General features: G+C 39.2%; 1 protein-coding gene across 1 annotated transcript in view; it reads right to left on the reverse strand.

Annotated features, from left to right (window-relative positions):
* Positions 1–6052: 6052 nt before the first annotated feature.
* The window catches only part of MBD2 (methyl-CpG binding domain protein 2), a 58786-nt gene continuing 44111 nt past the window's right edge, over positions 6053–20727 (reverse strand). The window contains exons 5-8 of the mRNA XM_023733941.1: positions 16801–16891; positions 15285–15462; positions 10066–10204; positions 6053–6535 (exon numbers count right to left, since the gene is read on the reverse strand). Of these exons, the coding sequence (XP_023589709.1) occupies positions 10078–10204; positions 15285–15462; positions 16801–16891 (396 nt within the window). The 3' untranslated portion in view covers positions 6053–6535; positions 10066–10077. The remainder of the gene's footprint in view (positions 6536–10065; positions 10205–15284; positions 15463–16800; positions 16892–20727) is intronic.

Below are 20727 nucleotides of genomic sequence, written 5' to 3' on the forward strand. Positions count from 1 at the left end.
TCCATAAAAGCCACGATAGTTTTTAAAAAATAACAGTCATAGCTGGAAGGTTGTGGCTTTCGCATTTATAACACTATGCTAAGTGACTCTGTGTTTTGTGGGGGGAGGCAGAGGAGGGAATTTTTAAGACAGAGAAAGGATTTTAAAAGAAACCATTCATTCCCATCATAAATGGCACATTCTACCATGTTGATATTTGTATTCCTCCCTTGAAGTTTCCAAATGTTTCTGTTTTCACACAACTAGCTATTGTTGGGCCTAAGACCTTTTATTGTAAATTATTCAACAAGGCTCCTCCCAGCGTGCCATCAACCTCCACAACATACATGCTCAATGCCCCGCTTTGGTTCTCTCAGTCCCAGGAGGATTAGTTCAATCAGTAAAAATTCAGGGTGACCTCCACCTCCAAAAAGCAGATTCTGATCCCTAAAAATTTACCAGGATTTTTTTTTAGACGAGAAAATCAATTTATTAATTCATAATGAGAATGAATTTTCTCTGTGTCTGAATACTTGTGATCATTATTCAAGGTATTCACCTCTGAATACCAATTTTCTTTTTTTTTTTTTAATTTTATTGTGCTTTAGGTGTAAGTTTACGGTGCAAACTAGTTTCTCATTCAAAAATTTATACACAGATTGTTTTGTAACATTGTTTGCAATCCCCGCATTGTGTCAGCACTATCCCCCTTTGCCTTTCCACTCGGGTTCCCCGTGTCCATTTGTCCAGTTTTCCTGTCCCTTCCTGCCTTCTTGTTTTTTCTTTTGGGCAGGTGTTGCCCACTTGGTCTTGTATACTTGATTGATCTAAGAAGCATGTTCCTCACCCTCACGTGTGTTATTGTTTGTTTTATAGGCCTGTCTAATCTTTGGCTGAAAGGTGGACTTCGGGAGTGGCTTCAGTTCTGAGTTAGTAGGGTGTCTGGGGGCCATAGTCTTGGGGGACCAGGATTTTTTTGAGGGAGAGGGTGGTCATGAGTCGGAATCAATGACAACAACGGCTTTGATTTTTCTTTTTTACCATACACCAGGCACCTTGTAAGCATTATTTCATTAAATCAAAATGGAAAACCAAGCTACAGGTTATCTGAATTTGTATGTGCAAGCCCAAACCAGCCCAAGCCTTGATGAGTGGAATGAAAATTAGACCAGTGTTTCTTGAACTTTTTAGATACATAGTCCCCTCAGTGTTTCTTTTTTGATACATATTCCCTATTGAGAATTTTACAGAAGCAGTGGACACTACCCCGAGACAAGGGCACATAGTCACAAAACTTTGCATACAATGGCAGAGGATGACTCCAGAGGTACCTGAACCCCAGATAAGGAGTCCTGCCCTGGGGAAGTAGTCTCAAAACTCTTAATAATACATCCTTTCAAAACCAAAGCACACATGCCAAATTTATGAATATTTATTGATAGATTATATACATGTATGACACTATTAATATATTATGTACATAATAAAACACTCAAAAATTAAAATCACAGAGGAGATGAAAAACAAATATTAAAAGGACAAGCATTTTCTACTCCCCCAATAGTTCTACACATCCCCTGAGGTGCATGCCCCTCACTTTGAAGATGAATGCACCTCACTTTGAAAACCCTCACCCCAGGGCCGAGGGTCGAGTCACATCTTGCTGCCAAGCCTTCTCAGAGCATCAAATTAAGGAAGTCAAAAGCTGAAAGTACTGCAGCAGAAAGAAAATGCTAGCCCCCAGATAAAAATAACTCCCAACATTCTGTGATTAAGAAGCTGCACCTGTTCCACCTCTTTTATATAAGATAAATAATCCTACTAAAGATTTCTCAGCGGAAATGTTCACTGGAACAGCTTTGACTATTCACACATGAAAGGACCAGGTTTCCTATAAAGAATCACTCTTTCCTATAAAAGCCTTCAGGCCATAGTCATACTGTACTTGATAAACCAAACTGTTTATCACATCGCAGACAGAAAGGCAGCTTGAGACCTGAGTGGGGGGTTGGAAGGTTGCGTGGTGTTCTAGAAAATACACAAGACCTAGACCCAGAAGACCTACACACTCAAATTCCCCTCTGTACCTCACTGATTTGAGTAAGTCATTTAACCTGCCAGGTTCTCAGAGTCTTCAACTCTGAAATGGGGATAATAATAGTATATGCATATCCCATGGTTGATATGTAGGTTAAAATTCAAACAAGGCATTAATGGAGGTAAAAGTGTTCTATAAATTACAAAATGCTGTATGAGAGGAAATAAAAACATTTGTCCTCGCCATAAAAACAAAAGCTAAATTACTGAAAAAGCAACTATTACAGAAAACTTAGTGGTGCCCTTATAGGGAAGATCAGTATGTGACTTAAAAATTTCAAGTCCACCCAGCCCCTTTGAGACATGCAGACTGATTGCCCCCTGCTCCAATTCCCAATCCCACAGCTATTCCCAGCCTCCTTCTGTAACTGATGCTCCCTGCCCCACCTGTGGACTTGTAGAGGCAACTGAAGGACATTTTGTATAGGGGTCCTGTATGCATCCCAGGAATGAAGGCAGCGGGGGAGAGGAAGCTATGGCAGCCCTGAAGATTTGGAGGCTATATAGCTTCATGAGATCTAGCATGGCTTCCACCTGATTCTGTGGGGACCTTTCAGTCCTTTTGGTTTACTAGAAATGCTGGCAGAATGATTGCCCAACCATCTCGGAAATGAAGAGGAGTGTCACTGCATAAGCTCTGAAGGTTTGGGGACCTTACAACCCAGTCTGAAGCTCCTTGTATCCGGGAAACATAGGCCAAAGACATTCTTCATAAATTAAGTCATTGAAGATGACTTACACAAACATTTTTTAAAGCTTCAAAATTTATTGCTGTATATTTTCTTATAGCATTGACTATGGAAATACTAATAGTGCAAATATTTATTTTGGACTTTGTAGCATTTGAGAGATCACAAAGCTTTTTGATATCTTTTGCAGTCATTTTATGAAGATCTATATTATTCAACTTATTATTTTTTTAATTTAAACAAGTAATCTTATATTCAAAGAAATTACATAACGCTTTCTAGATTTCCTCTCTAGAACAAAAAATATTCTAGAAGCAACTAGGGAGCTCCTTTCCTCAATAATACATACATCTTACAACACTTTTCCAACTGCATGGAACTTCATTCAGGAACTCATTGAACAAGTATTTATTGACAAGCTATTATGTGCCAGGCACTGTGCTAGGCGCTGGGGACATTAGGATGAAATGATGCAATCTCTGCTTTCATGGTGCTTACAGTCTAATAGTAGAAATGGACATGCAAAAAAAATTTTACAATACAATACAGTAAAGTGCTTCCAAGGAGGTATTTACAAAGTGCAATCTGAACTTAGAAGAGGGAAAAGACTATCTGCCTAGAGAACTCAGAGACAGCTTCACAGAGGAGGTAGCCATAGAACTAAGACTTAACCAATGATCAGGAATTTGCTGTGCAGACTGGAAGAGGAGGTTGTTTCAGGCAAAAGGAATAGCTTGTGCAAGGACATGGAGGCCCCAGTGGGCACTTCCTAGGAGCAAGTAATGCAGTTTTTCTTGAGCCAAAGGTACAATAGGATGAAGCCAAGTAGGTAGGTATCAGATCATGAGGAGCCTTTTGATCATTTTTCCATTTATTCAACAAATATTTATTGAGTGCTTACTATGTGCCAGGCACTGCGCTAAGCGCTGGGGCTATAACAGGGAACAAGATAGATACATCCTTGCTCCCATGGAGCTTACATTCTAAAGGCGAGACAGACAAAAAGTCAACAAAAAATACAGATTTTGAAAATTGCTATGAAGGAAATAAACAGGTGCTGTGGCAGAAAGTAAAGTGTTGGAGGGAGGATTTAGGATGATCAGCAAATGTCTCTTGAAGTGACATAAAACTGACACCTGCAGGGATAACAACGACGTGCCACAATGTGAGCACTCACTATGCGCCAGGCACTGTGCTAGAAACGTTATAGACAGTATCTCATTTAATCCTCACAACAACTCTATGAGGTAGGTATTATAATTCCTATTTCACTGAGGAGGAACAGGCTCAAAGAGATTAAGTAACCTGACAAGTCACACAAATGGCAAGACCAGGATTCAAACACAGGTTCTCCTAGTTTCAAAGTGCTTGCTCTTAAGAATTATCCTAAACTGCGTAAGGAGATAAGTGAGAAATGTTGAGCAGGGCAATGATAAGGTCACGTTTGCCTGTTTAGAGAATCACTCTGACGACTAAATGGAGGAGGAAAAAGGAGGAATGGAGAGGCAAAGTGAAAGGCAAGACGACAGTGGGCAGGTAGACATGGAGAACCCCCTGAGGAGGCCACTGAAAGTCCAGAGAGGAAACGAGGCTCCCTTGAGGGTAGTGGTTGTGGGAATGGAGAAGACAGACATCGGTGAGAAGTGCAGTCAATGATTCTAACAGGATTGGTGGGATGGATGTTGGAGGCAGCATCTGGGATGACTCCTGGGCTTTTCTGCTTTGGGCAACTGGATAAGATGGTGATTTGTTTTTACCTGAGTCAGAGAATGTAAGATGGTGGGAGGTTTGTGAGGATAAGATGAATTTCATTTGGGACATGTTGCCCTAGGGTATATTGGGAACACTCTGGATTTATGGGATGGTCCCCAGTTGGACACCATGTAATGGCTTTCATACCTTGTTCTCCACCTGAGCAAAGGATATGAGGGAAAAAAAATCAAAGCTTTGTATGATGTGTTTTTGTTTTTACAAAAGCTGCTGACAAGAGCATGGGTATCTTGGTTGGACTGCTTTGCAAAAACAATGTACAGCCACCAAGGTGAAGTTATCCCAAGCCTGGTTACGAATGAAGAGTCATTGACTTGGGGAGGATGAGAAAAGCCTTTGGATGTCCATTCTAAGTAGTTTTACCAGCTCTTAAAAGTAAGTCAACACTAAGCCCCACCTCACCCCAGTTGGGACAGTCTGATGGGCACCAATAGTCTCTCTGCCATTAGCCCTCCCAGAGCCTGCAAGTGTCCCTGTTCATTCGCCAGCAGGACTGCTCCAAGGAAGTTGGTAGCCTACAGCCCAGGGATCAAAGTTGAATGTAAATCAGGAATTCCAAGAAGGGGCTATTTATATAGTTTGGCATAGACAGATAGCAGCCCAAACCTAGCCAGTCATATAGCTTTGACTATTTCCCTTCCTTGGGGACTGGAAGGGTGTTGGAGGTAGTCACAATAAATAAAATATGCAGGTGACAGTGATGTGGAATTGGTCACCTCCTTGACCACATCATTTCTGGGTCTAATTTAAAAAGAACTCAAAGTTAAGGAGAAACACATAAATCCTTCCTATAGAAAGATCTTCTTTGTGCTCTATTCCTCAAAAATTGCTTGAATTTGCTTATAACCACCTTCTCCCTTCCTCGGCATCAGATTAATTTAAGTACGTTTTGATTAAAAAAAAACTCACCTAACAATGCTACGCCAGTTTTAGTAATTAAATAGTAAGGAATTTAAGCAGTAATGGAAGTTACACCTATGAATTTCAACAGAAAAAAAAAAAAAAGTTAATACTTTGGGGGCCAGGTACTGCCTAGCAAAGTATTACAAGCTGATTCATCAAGCAACTCTGCCTAGAAGCCGCCTCTCTCTGTAGCAAAGGGTTTGACCTTCATCTGTTATCTCAGTAAGCTAGTGAACATTAGAAAGTGCAAAATGTTCTGGGAAAAAACAACAAACACGAACTTCTAGTAGCATCCAAGTGGTACTTGTGTGCCTTACTCATGTCCAAGCAAAGAAAAAAGCTTAAAAGCTTATTTTTGTAGAACGATCAGAAGTACTAGTCACAGGCGAGGAAAAAAAAATTGCACATGCTAGATGACAACTTAGAAATTTTGGTGAAAGCAGCACAATTCTCATGATATCTATCCAGAGGCATACTGCAAAAGTATGAACTATTTCCACCACCTCCACTTCAAACCTAAGGCCCAAGGATCAAAGCTGAATGTAAATCAGGAATTCTAATGGAGAGGAGGTCTATTTATTGTGTGTGCTCTTTAACAGAAAGAATTCCAATCAGTCTGTGAATATAATCATTTATTTGTCTTTACAGTGATGATGGAAGAATGTACAGGTGTCCTCTTTCAATAGAAGTATAAAAATCTGTTTATATACAGTGAAGTCACAATAATCTTTAATTGGGAAATTTATTTGGTGCTCCTGATCCATTCATATTAAAACCGGGGGGGCGGGAAACAAATATTTCATGTAAGTGCTGCTTTTCTAGTAGATTGCACCTAGCATCAAAAGCTCAGCTTCATTTGAAGGGTTCTGCTTGATATTAAAAAAGACTACTTTTAAGTCCTTGGACTCAAAATAAACATCATTTTTTTTTTGAATAATAGATATATACATCAAAAATACATCTAAAAAGGCATTGGTTAGTGCTATTAAAAAGCTCTATATGTTCGGGTTCATTTTTTCTTACAAAGCAAACCCAGTGGAAACATTTTTGTTGAATTTCTAGGAATTTGCTCTTGGGGAAAGTCAGTCGAAAGTTACCTGTAAGGAAACAAACAAAAATAAATTCAGTGATTTCCCTGCTAAGAGGTCTGCAAAGCTTGAAAAAGTAATTCGAAACTAAATTTCACTTAGAACCATATGCTTTTAAAGCCTTAATTAGCATTCTCATCAGCGCAGCTTTTAGTTACATCACTTAGCACATAAAAAGCTCCCAGCCTGTCCCCTCATTGTTTCAAGTGTTTTATTCTGATAACAACGTTTAATACCCATTGATGTATTCCTTTGTATGCTTATGTAAATATTTTCTATCTACAGTGAACTAAATCAGCATTAAAAGAGAAAGCAAAGGGGATACAAATAAAAAAACATAATTGATACAGCCAAATCCAAACATACTTTAAAAAAAATTTAGGAAAGTTTCTATTCACAAGGATTTATTTTACTTCACAAAGATTTATTTTATTTTACTTTCGAGCATTTACAGATGATAGATGTTTAACTTGGATCAAATGGTACTGTGCAATTATAAATTAAACTCTGTATTCAATACTTACATCTCATTCATAGCTATGTATTTTAACATCTTTGTCTTTTATAGTTATCTATTTCTTGCAATCACTCCTAAAATATTTGTCAGATAACCTGGGTACTTCTCTAAAATTGTAGAACCTAAGTAACACAGTAAATCTCAGCCAGTTATTATATATATTTTTTAAAAGTCCACCTTGCTAATTAGTAGCATTAGAAGGAACGTGATGAGTGGCCAGATGTGAACAGAACTGTAACCTGAAGACTCAGGTTTCATCTCTTACCAGCCATGTGAACTTGGCAATGCCCCACCCTTCTCCAAGCTAAGCTGTCCTACCTATTCTACAGGTTATTAGGAATATCTAATTAAGTCATGTGGCAGTGCTCTAGCTTATTAAACACTTTAAGGGCATATGGGGCCAAACTGAGTGAGTCAGGGAAATGTAATTTTTATCATTAAGAAGTACTTCTAAATCATCTACAATCTGTAAGTCTGATGGCCTAGTAATACTAAAGCCATTCTCAAATTTAGTGTACAACATACATAATATGAGTATCTCCATATTCAACATGCCAAAATAACGGCTAGTTTTTAACAATCAATAAAAATTAATCACCCAGTGTTAGCTAGTTTGTTACTACCATTACCCATATTTGTTCAAGGCAGTGAGCAACTGTCAGTTTTTATAAGAACAAAGTGTCTAGTGTCTAAAACACATGCTTGCTGACATAAGTTAGAGTGTGGCCTTGATGTCAGTCTGCAGAGTCAGGGTCTAGTAAAGCCTCAGTTAGATGGCCCTTGATTATCCTCATCTGTTTTCAGGAGAAAAGTCTCGGGAGAGTGGGTGGAGGGGAAGGCTAAAAAGCTCCAAGAGAAAAGAAGGGCTTTTCAAGAGTCAATTCTGATAAAAAAAAAATAAACATACCAAAAAAACAAAAGCAAGCTTCAGACGTCTCTTTGAAAGACTTTACACATACTGAGCACATTCATCAAAGCCGGTAAAACACACCCTTGTCAGAGTGGAAAACAAAATTATAATTGTCAACGTATCATCTTCCTGTACTCAGACAGGAGAAAAAAGAATGGCAGCAGTACTGAACTAGATTCACATGCTCCTGTGTGACCAAATGGTGCTGCTGCTGCTGAACATGGAAATGTAGGACATTATATTAATTACCTGGTTGTGCGTCATTGTGGCATGAGCTACTCCCTGAATTAAGAAAAAGGCACTCATGGAAAGGGAAGATTGTGTTAACAATTAAACTCATCCTCCCTGCACCCCTTACCCCAATCTGCTCCTCAGCCAGTCTTCCCATCTCAGCAGACAGGACTACCATTCACCCAGTGGTCGTCCTGGCCATTCTCTCACCTTCATGTCCAATTACCTGGTCAAGTTGATTCTACCTCCAAATACATTTCTACCCTTTCCTCTTTCTGCCACATCCACTGCCAACACCCTGTGACGCTGCTATCATCTCTTGCTGGCCTACCACAATAACCTCTTCACTGGTCTCCAGCTTCCAAGCTTTCCCTACTCCAATCCTTTTTTTTCCCCCTGAAACAGCCACACAGATCTTTTAAATAAGCAAATCCAGTCATGTTGCTCACCCTTTCATGGATTCGCACTGGTTTTAATGACAAAGCACAAAATCCTTAGCGATGACCCACAGGCCCTGCATGATTAGGTTCATCTCCCACACATTCCCCTCACTTACTACACTCTAACCACACTGCTCTTTTCTTAGCTCCTTAAAGGAACCAAGCTTTGCCTTGCTGTTTCTTCTGATGGAACACTTTTTACCCATACTTCCCCTGACTCACTCCTACTCACCTTTCAAGGCTCAAGGTAAAAGTCACACCTCAGAGGGGCTTTATTTAGTTAACCCTTTAAGCCACATTTGGTCCCCTGCTATCAGCTCTCACAGCACCTTTATTTTCTCTTTATAGTACTTATCACAGCTGGTAATTCTATAGCTAGGTAAGTGTTTGTTTAATATGACTACACTATAAGTTTTGTGGGTACAGGGACTGGATGGGTGTGTTCAACACTGTATCCCCTGCAACTAGCACTGAACGTGAGAATGACTACCAGGATGCGGCGCACGTCCACCAGACTGAAAGCGACCAGGAAGAAGGCTTCTAAGAGAACTACAGAGTTAGAATTCTCTCTCTTCTCATCTCTTTCTCTCAATCTCTTTCTCTTTTTTTTCTTTCCCTCCTCCTGTTTCTCCTCAGTTTTGGCTTCAAAGGAAAAAATAAATAATCAGCTTATGGGGTGCAGAAGGTAAGACGATGCCTGCCACAACAAAGCAGGGTACAAGTTGGGAAGTAAGATGCTACATAAGCCCTTGGGGATTTGAGTGTTATCATCTACAGGGAATATATCCCCAAATGGAACGAGTCTTGTATGTGAGTTTATTATTTTTTTTAAGTAAACTTAAAAAATTATAGGATCAAAAAAAATTTTTTAAGGTAAACTATTTATTATACTTCTAAATAACTCCATCCTTCTTGTTCTCCCTGCACCAAGTCTGTGCTAAGGGGAACCTGGCCAAAGGGAGGGATTTTGCCTGCTTTGGGGCCATAATTTTAAAGAGGGGACAGCATACCCCAGAAAGCTAGTATGGTGGAGACAACAGCCACCTTCAGAGAGAGGGGACACTCGAAGGGACAGTCTGGACTATGAGGGTGGCCATTCTTCCCTACCTGGCACAGTCCTTTCCTTCCTCCAGAGCTTTTCTCCAGTAACACCTTGGAGGTTTTCTGTTTGGTTTTCATAAAGGAAGCTACATTCCTTGTAAGGGGTTGCTGGGATGTGAATGTTCTCATAATGAGAACAAGAGGATTCAATAATTTATATGCTTTAAATACAGAGAGAGGGCCAGACAACAATGCATATGTAACCTATAGTGGGACAAGTCTGATGATCACAAAGAAGAGGCCTTTTTATTCACTGCCCAGATAGGATATAGAGGGGAAATAACGAGAAAATAAAACATCCTAAGTTCCAGGTCTTTCTTTTCCTATAATTTTAGTTTACCTGATCATATTCTTAGGCTTCATCTCCACTGTCCATTTCAAGATCCATCTCTTCTGTATCAGCAGCTCGTGACAAGATGTCTGCCATCAGAGCTTCTTCCAGTTTCTTACGCACTTGTTGTACTCGCTCTTCCTGTTTCCTTTTGAAAAACAGAATAAAAAGGCACTAAAAATTTGGCCAGTAGGGAAAATAGGAAGCCACCACTAAAGTTTTATCTTTACTTCAGAAGTTATTAAATTCCTTAAAAAAAAATACACTTCTCAGACTTTCCAAAGATTGCTTCTACACTCTCACAAAAATAAGTCACACAGGACACGAGCCTTGCCAAAGAGGATATTCAGACAAGCAGTTACCCCTTATCTCACAGAGAATTCTGGTAGGAATAGATTTCAGTGACCTTTTCCTCAACTTCAAGAATTTCAAGTAGAAGAAGGTTTTTTTTTGTTATTCCTATAAAGGATAATTAGAAATAACTTAGAAGCAGGGATAGAATGAAGAATAAAGAAGGAAGAGAGACTTGTGCAACAAAGCACTGAGAAAGATGGAGGAAACAAAGGCACAATAAGCTGGGATTTGGTTGGCCATTCTATGGCTGTGCTAGGGGAAAGCCAGTCAGAGCTCTCTCCTGAGTTCTCAGGCCTACAGGTCATCATGAAGGAACCAAGACCATGTGATCCTGGATACCAAGGACAGAGACTGAAAAGATCTCTTCCACTGAGATGAGCTGAGTAGGTTAAGCACACACTACTCAAAGTATTCTACATCCCAAGCATCGAAGTTTCCCTGTCTTGAGGATTGCAACAGGATCTCAAAAGTGAGAGTTAAAAACTCCAATCATTAAAAAAAGAAATAAAGAAGATTCTAAACTGTTAGTTGAAAAACAAGGAACCCTGGTGGTGCAGTAGTTAAGTGCTCAGCTGCTAACCAAAAGGTTGGCAGTTCAAACCCACCAGCCACTCTGTGAGCAAAAGATGTGGCAGTCTGCTTCCATAAAGATTACAGCCTTGGAAACCCTATGGGGCAGGTGTACTCTGTCCTGCAGGGTCGCTATGACTTGAAATTTGACTCAATGGCAAGGGGTTGTTTTTTTTGTCTTGTTTTGTTTTGTTTTAGTTGAGAAACAAAGCATAGGAAAAAGGCTATTGGCATACAATTTAAATTTAAAAAGCTGAACAAATTTGAGAGCGCTCCCGGGCACAGCACGAAAGGGATGACTACGACAGTTCTAGCAAGCAAAGCGCGGTAAATAAAAGTTCATATCCAGAGCCAAGCAAGGGTCAGAAACACAAGAGAAGGGAGAAGACTGGTAAATAAAGGTCCTAGATAAAACAAGGAAGGAAGAGAGGCAGAGGCACAGGTAGGTAGTTAGCTGTGAAAAGACAACAAGATGGTTCATCTCCTGAGACCAGAGGGGAGGATGGATGCAGAGTGGGAGATGGAGCAGTTCACTGACGAGTAAGTGATGCAAGGAGGAATACCAAGAGTGCCCCTAAAGAAAAGTCATCTTTCTCTATCAATAATTGAGGAAGAGAGAGAGCAGCACTGTCACAAACTTGGACAGAAAGGTAGGGGAGTAATGTTATGGATGACTCCATTAAGATTCATGAAGAGTCACTCCCTGGGTGTTGAAGCAGCTGTAGAGTTACCTTGACTATACATACTCCTGCAAACATTTCTCTTTATACAATGATCCAGTGTCCAAGGCAGTGAAGTTCACATATGTTATGAAGCCATAAAAACTTTAGAAATCATCTTTATTAAACTCCCAAAACAGGACAAAGAGTTAATTAAGAGGTATAGACTTCTACTTTTTAAATGGATCTTCAAAAACAGGGGAGCTGTTACTTAGTCTGCCTGAGTTCAGTAGCCTCTGTCATATCAGAAGAAACTAGAACTCAATACATTCTCATATGACAGAGCAGGGTCAAGAAGAAAGTATTTTGTTTTGCCTTTGGCTCAGAGACTCAAAGCTATGACAAATGGAATATAAGTCTCAGTGGCAGTCCCTCATACCTAATAACAAAGTGCTAGAGTCTGCACAACTGCCTGAGAGTGATCCCATTAGAAAGATAGGAAAAATAGAGGGAATGGAGCCTTTGGTTAGAGAAGTATATCTGAAAGTCTAACAATTGCTGTTGATATTCTTTTACCTTGAGCATTACTTTCCATATTTATGAGAGCAGAAACTAAGGAATTTACCCATTGTGGTAGGAAAAATTCTAAGCCCCCAAGATTCTTGCTCCTGATATACATTCCTTGTCTCATCCCCACCCCCAAAAGTGCAGGGAGAAACTGTGAATATGAAGAGATATCATTCTAAGACTATGTTACCAATCAATTGACCTTGAATTAATCAAAAGAAAGATTATCCTAATGGGCATGACTTAATAGGGACAGCCCTTAAAAGAGACTAGGCCCTTCCTGAAAGTAGCGTAAGAAAGCATCAGGAAGGGGCCATGCGGCAAGGAACCACGGGCAGCCTCTAGGAGCTGAGAGTTGGCCCCATTTTATAGCCAACAAGAGAACAGAGGCCTCAGTCCTAGAACTGCAGGGAACTGAATTCTGCAACAACCTTGTGAGCTTGAAAGAGGACCCCAGCTCCAGAAAGAAATGCAGTCCAGCTGACGCTTGGATTTCCCTGTGCAAGACCTGAGAGAGAACCCAGTCACACCGTGTGCAGACTTCTGACCTACAGAACTGTGAGCTAAAAATAGGTATTATTTTAAGCTGCTAAGTTTTTTTTACAATTTGTTACACAGTATTAGAAAATAAATATACCTGCGGAGAAAAATATGATCAAATATGCTGAAAATATATATATCTAACGTGGGGATCTTTAGTTGGAGGTTTAAAATAAACAGAATACTGGCTATGCAATTAGAAAAAGAGTAACAATTCTATTTGCGGCAATTTATTTTGAATCTGTACTAATTCAGCAAGAAATCTTTGCTGAAAAATTTCTTTTATGATAATTAAACCAAATGAACAATTTGTTAGACAAGTTTACCCTAAAAGGAAATCATCCAGATCTCGCTTTGAGATCGTTTCCTCTAGAATCAAAAGATGTGGTGCTGCAGCCATCAGCATTCTCATGTATCACTCAGACAACCTCAGTCAACACCCATAAAGACCAGGTGGACACGGGGGACATCTAGCTCAATTGGCATAACATAATTTATAAAGAAAATGTTCTACATCCCACTTTGGTGAGTAGAGTCTGGAGTCTTAAAGGTTTGTGAGCGGCTATCTAAGATACTCCATGGTCCCACCCCGTCCGGAGCAAGGGAGAGTGAAGAAAAACAACGACACAAGAGAAAGATTAGTCCAAAGGACTAATGGACCACAACTACCACAGCCTCCACCAGACTGAGTCCGGCACAACTAGATGGTACCCAGCTATCACCACCGATTGCTCTGACAGGTATCACAATAGAGGGTCCCAGACAGAACTGGAGAAAAATGTAGAACAAAATTCTAACTCACAAAGAAAGACCAGACTTACTGGTCTGACAGAGACTGGAGAAGCCTGGAGAATATGACCACCAGACACCTTTTTAGCTCAGTACTGAATTCATTCCTAAGGTTCATCCTTCAGCCAAAGATTAGACAGGCCCCTAAAACAAAACAAGGCTAAATGGGCACACCAGCCCAGGGGCAAGGATGAGAAGGCAGAAGGGGACAGGAAAGCTGGTAATGGGAAACCCAAGGTCGAGAAGTGGAGAGTGTTAACATGTCATGGGGTTGGCAACCAATGTCACAAAACAATATGTGTATTAATGGTTTAATGAGAAACTAATTTGCTCTGTAAGCCTTCATCTAAAGTACAATTTAAAAAAAAAAAAAGGAAGATGACCTCACAGTACTGGGAATCATGGCCTAGTCAAGTAGACACAAATTTTTTAGGCGGGAAAAAAAAAAGTCCTGGTGGAATCCTTGCTGATACCTCAGTACTCTTCCATGGTGGAGAAGAATTGGTCCTTCTCTGAATTTTCTTCCTCAACAGTAAGCACAATCCAAAGAGCAAACTGATTCTCTCTTTGATTTTATATTTTTTCTTTAAAAATAAAGCTGATCATAAATTCCATGCAATCAAGGCATATGAACACAACTTTGAACCATTTTATCTTTATAAAAGGAACTACTTTAAAAAAGGGTTTTCCAATTATAACCCTAGCTAAACCCATGCATTTAAAAACATTTTTATGCCAACTTTTTATGGGTTTAGAAAAATCAAATACAAATATAAAATATATTTTAAAATTATGATTCAAAAGTGCCATCTGCTGGATTTGTCTAGGAATAATACGGCTGTAAAAACTTTTTTGATTTATTCAGAGGATAGAAATAGTGAAGTATACAAACTGTACTATTTTTAAAGAAAATACAGTATACTATAGTGTTACTATAAAGAAATGATATTAAAGTTCAAAAACTCCATATGAGAATTTATTTGTGGTCTTCTTCTGGAATAGTTGTGCTTCTTCTGAGCAATGGTTTGCAAATACTTTCCGGAGAACATAAATCTGAATTGGATGTTTTTCTTTTTCTCTTTGCTGCTAAAAACCTAGTTTGTGACCCAACCTTAACAAGAGTAAAAGATGTTAAGAGACACATCTTGTGTCCTCTCCTCATTTCTCGCTCTGGTTTTTTCCTTTATCCTTTGTTCATCTTTCTCATTTGCTTCTCATTTCGCTCAATTGTGTGTGTGTGTCTTAAATCTTTACTTGGAACAAGGTAAAGATAAATAAATCTCTAAGTTGAGGGTAAATGAGGTAAACATAATCAAGATAAGCAAACTGAACTTTGAAAATGCAAACTGGCTTAAGGCAGCATAGCTACGATCTGCTTTAAAGAGAGAGAGGTTTGCAGACAAACCAATGGAGGGAGCAAACACAAAAGGCATGACTGCATGAAAGCGTTCTTTGGAGCAGAAGTCAGAATCCCAGACTGCAAAAATGATGCGTACTGTGTACAACGGATCTGGTGCCCGTCCTTTGGATGTGATCGCAATGAGGCCCCTCATACATGGCACTTCTACCTTTCTGAAGGGTGCATTTGTTAAAAAGGCCCTAAGTCACCTTTCATGCTTTTCACAAAAGCTCTGTCAAAAAAAAAAAAAAGTATGGCTTTCTGGTTGATTCTGGCTAAACCTAATGGACAGTACAAAGTTTATCCAAATGTACAAACCAAGTTTTTGAAGTTATGCTAAACTGCCTTACCTAATGTCTTCATCTGTGACAATGAAAGCTTTGCAGAGGGGTTGAGATGTGTTAAGCCAAACAGCGGGGTTCTTTTCCACAGCAGCGGAGACTTGCCCTGTAATTGGTGCGGAGCTTGTGTGCAAAGCGCTGGCAACAGCAGATAAAAGGGTCTCGTCATTACTACCTGGACCAACTCCTGCAATTAGAAATATGCGCTAGTTAAAGGAAATCTACTGATGCACTGAGCAAGCCTGATGCAACTTTAAACAACCGAGATGTTTACATTCATTTGGAATCATATCTTTAAAACCCACACAAGTCAAAGCAGCAAAGAATACCATCATATTAACTTAATAGTTATTATGCACCAAAGAATTAACAGTAATGAAATAGCAGAACATTTTAATAAAACCTTAACATAAATTTAAAATACATTTTCCAAGGTACTAAACTTTTAAGAAGTCGGCTTCATTTCCTCAAGGTCAATTATTTTAATGATTTCAGTCCCTTTTAAAGTCATTATAATAAACTCAAGTATCCTTATTAATGTATTCTGAGGGTTCTGGAGCAGTCTCTCCTTGCAGCTTTTAACATCAATTTTCAGCAACATCTCAATGCTTATCTCTTTGTTTCAGGACTTCAATGGAAAAGCCACTGCAAGCATGTTGTGGCTGCAGGCGGCCTTAATAGCTTTCTCAAACACCAAACAAAACTGACTTGACAGCAGCTAACAGCAACAACAACAAAATATCCAAATTAATGGAATTAAAAATTGCACACCTTGGCTATTTGTAGGAGACAGGCACCATGGCCACATTTAAATTCAGTGCTTAAAGTCCTGAAGTTGTTAAACTAGTTAAAGCAATATTTTCTAAGAACATAAAAGGATGAGACAATATTCTAACTGTAAGTTAGAGACAGGAGCTTTGAGCAATCCAAAATATATCAAGATTCAGAAGCCTAAGTTCTAAGACTTGAAAAATAATGCTTCCCTGGGACGTGGAGCTCATATATGGCGTGACAGGTAGACCAGCAACTGAGTTTTCCACCCCAGATCCTACTAAAGGCTGTTACTGGACCAAGGCATATTCCATTGCCACTGCTACTTACAGCAGCACTTCATGGAAGGAGTGGTGGAAGCAGAGCTGTTAGCTGTTCTTTCGACAGGAGGATGAGAAAAAAGGATAAGTACTGGGGCCAGGTGTTGCTTTAAGCAGAAAGCTTGGGACATTCTGCTGCTCATCCTCATTTGTTGCTGAAAGTAGCACATGGTTAACTTGTATGACGAACCTATCTTAAGCCACATTTTCACACAGAAAAAATCTTAGGTAATACACTGGAACATACAAGTTTTTCATGTACATATTCCCTGAGTTTACTAAACCAAGAGGTATGTCATCCAGCAAGGCATACGACATACGATCCCCCAGAGCAAAGACCCTGTCTCAGTCATTTGTGAATCCACGGCATCTAACACTGCCTGGCGTACTGTAGGTACTTAATAACTATCTGCTCAGCTGAACTTCAATAGTACCTTGAAGACCTTTAGGTAGTTCCATGGTTTTTATAATTTGTTCTGTTACATCTGATGCACTAAGTCCTTGTAGCCTCTTCTCCCAGAAAAGCTGTAAGGCAAAATAGTGCTGTTAATAGATATATTCTTGAAACAAGAAAGTAGCGCATCGATGCTGTTGAATAATGAAATTGAAATCATTTCAATAGTATCCTAATTTTTTCCTTACAAAAAGCTGGATGATACTCCAAACATGAATTATTTTTATAGGTCATAATTCATTCAAGTGACATTACTCAAAACATGTTTTCTTATTTTATGCAATCTATTCACCCTTACAGTACTATATATTGTTACACTGCTGTATACTATAAAGAATTCTTTATAAAAATATAATTTCTAATTTTTCAAAGATTCATTTGGCATGAAATTTTAATGTTATAATCTGTAAGGTAAAAGAAAACAAATTATATTATCCTTTATCCAATATCATTAGGGAAAGAGTTAGTCCACATATGTGATTTTTCCAAGATAGTAAAACCCCTTAGCACAATTTAAGAGGAAAAAAAGCCATTTTTTAAAAACGGAAACCTTTCTAAAATGTCTTACATACTTCTCTGCTTTTTAAACTGGATGCCACACTCATAAGTGACCTTCTCCCTGCTGCACAGGGCCTGGGTCGCCGTAGTTACTCAGTGGCCCCAGGTCATCATCCTGGGCATCGGTGAGGGCACAGAAAAGCTCTTCATGCCCTCCAGGACTATGGAAGTACACAGTTGCTTATTCAAACACTAAATGGTCCAAGACAGTTACGCTTTTTGATTTTTACATCCTTTTTATTCTTTTTTCTCTCTCCTCATAATTAGCTATCACATCTCACTAATGCCATTCATCCATTCAACATGTATTTATTGAGCTCCTACTATGTGCAGTGCTTGCACTGTGGATGCAACAGGATGTATGAAAGACACTGTCCTTGTCCTCGAGTCTCATCTCTTTTCTATTCTGCTTGGCATTTACTACAGGCCAGAAAAACTCCTGAGGACTCTCTATGTGTCTTTTATCCTGGAAACCCAGGGCCTGTCACATAGTAGGTACTAAAAAGTGTTTGTGTAAATGACTGAAAATGAGAGTGATTGTCAACTGAAGCCTAACTGCATATACTTCATCCATCTTAGAGTCCCAGAGGACAGACGTGATGGGGTGCTACTAAAGCTGCTTCTTTAATGAGATGAATGATGGAATCTGTTTAGTGAGAGTAAAACTAATCCAAAATACAATTGTGGTGTTTCCTTAATTGCTTTGGATTTAACGTGAACTTTGGGGTGTTTGTTCAACGTGCCTTATGAGGAATATACAAAGAAGAGGATGAGGAAGAAACAGGGATCGCGTACCACAACCCTCACAACCACTCACAAACACACACCTCTATTCTGATGCCCTGGCAACTGAAGTTAATAGTGTTTATTATTACTGCCCTCCTTCACACTGAGCTTAATAAGATGTACTATGAAGGGATTCTAGCTCTTTTGGGGAAGTCAAAACAAGATGGTTTAGGAAAAAACACTAATTTGAGGATCAATTCAAATTCAACAAATATTCTTTGAGTGTCCATCATTTGCCAAGCATTGAGCTGGGCTTCAGGGGTGGTTAACAAGATAAATGACAATCCCTGCCTTGTAGGAGTTTAATGTTTGGTGGAAAACAAGCACAACTCTACAAGATAGACTGTGATAACTGCAATAATGAAGATATTAAAATTAACTACAAATATCTTAAAACTTCCTCTTCCCCCTCTTATCCAAACCATACTGCCTCTCACCTGGGCCCAAAGCTGGTTGGGAATACTGGGGTATGCAGGACCAGCTACATAATTTGCAGGGAAAAATGAAAATTTTGCTCAAAATTATGAACAGTTTCAAGATGGCAGCATAGAGCATTTACCAGGAATTGGGCCCTTCTAATTAAGCGCAAGGCCCTTTGCAACCACAAAGGTCACCTGTCCATGAAACTGGCCTTGGTCATAAACCTAGAGGGTTTGTGTGAAGGAGGAAAGAAGGGTAGAGAAAGGATCCCCCGTGTGCTGTGTAGCAGTACTTAGGGAAATGCTGTGATACGATCCCATCCTGTGAATTTCTTAAAAGAAGGAGGGCAACAGAAAAGAGTTCTGGTTGGATCTATGCAATATAAAGCACCCTCCCCTTAATTCCTTGTTAAAATAACCATCAGTCAAGGACTTTTCATTTCTGTCGTTCCTCATTTGGAAGAACAATGAAAAAGATTACCGCCAAGGCTCTCCACAGTTGAACAGTATAGGCAAGGAAGGAGGGAAGCTAGGAAATGAAGAAACCACATGGGGAAAGAATGAACTGAAGGTTAAAGAAGGATCAAAATCTTGTTCTATTTAAAGCCCAGTGGATAACATGGGTAGCTTTTAATTAAGATTTCCTGAAACTGTAATTTTTTTTGTTGTTATTTTTACTCCATCTATTTCCATGTTGTGGTGACAGTAAAATTTAGAAAACTTCAAAAGGGCTCTGAAGTTGCTTCCAGAATAGAAGGTAGGAGGGAATCAGAAAACATGGACTACTACATTTCTGTTCTGCGATGAATCAAGAAGAAGAAGAAAAAAAAAAAAAAAACCCTAACCAGCAGCAATGGTCCAGCAGTATCTCAATCTAGGCATTATTGACATTCTGGGTTGGATAATCCTTTTTTTGTCCTGTACATTGTTGGATATTTATCAGCATCTCTGGTCCTTACTCACTAGATGCCAGTAGCACCACCCCAACTGTGACAACCAAAAAATATCTCCAGATCCTTGCCAGATGTCCCTAGGGATAGGCATGTGGTAGGTGACTGGACACCTCTGGTTGAGGACCACTGATTCAGAAAGAGAAAGAAGATGGGAGGTTTAAACGGTAGGGGCCCAGATCTCACAGCAGAAACAGAAAGGAGACCTCTTCACAGGCAAACAGCATCATTGCAGCCAGCTTCTCTCTCCTTAGCTTTCAAGAGTCTCTATCCCAATGGCACATTCCTGAGCCTTATAAGAACCCCATAAGTGGCTTAGAGCTAGATGCCTCTTTTTCACTACCAGACAACTGGGGAGGGGGAGGAGGAAAAGAGGAGATCCAGTTATACTGGTAGGTAAGAAAAAGCAGAAGTGAGGAGAAACATTTTTTACCCTTACAAGTTGAAATTCAAGCATTTCCTGATAGACACATGGTTATAAACAGTAATTATTTTAATAATTTAGACACACTTTAAACGGTCTTTTATGGGTTAGTATGGGATGTTAGTACCATTTATAATATTGTTTCTACTGGAAAATGGAGAGTTCCAAACAGCTGAAACATGAATTTTTGTAGCATAACCCGTAAGTTAGAAAGCATCTATACGGGGATTTTAGAAGGAGTTCTCAGTTATTTACCACAGGATCAGGAATCACACACATATGCAAATCTGTCACTCACTACTGAGAAGCACAAAGATCTACTTAGAATGCCTTTAAGTGTTCAAGTACAGGTACAGCAACAAAATAAGACAGGTTCATCTTGAAGATGTTAATTTCTGTAAATTCTTAGTATGTAGCTATGAGTAAGACCTGGGCAATTCTACACTAAAAGCCCAGAGAAAAAGCATCTCACCAAACTGAGGCATACAAAAACTTAAAACTTATTTTAGCCTTCATATATCGTCTTAAATGCATCTTTCCCTATCTTTTGAAATTATAATCTCCAATAGAACACACTGACATTTCAGTAATGAAAACTAAGTAAATTGAAGTTTGCCTAAAACTTATATGTATCTAAACTCCTATTTCTTATTGCTTATGTTAAATGCCATAAGCTGAATATTAGCCCCTAAGAAAAAAGGAAGTAATAATTGACTCTACAGCTAACTAGAAAAGATAGGAGCATGAGCTTAAGGGTTGAACCTCTTTAA

Source organism: Trichechus manatus, unplaced genomic scaffold, assembly GCF_000243295.1.
Source record: "Trichechus manatus latirostris isolate Lorelei unplaced genomic scaffold, TriManLat1.0 scaffold00063, whole genome shotgun sequence".
NCBI lineage: Eukaryota > Metazoa > Chordata > Mammalia > Sirenia > Trichechidae > Trichechus > Trichechus manatus.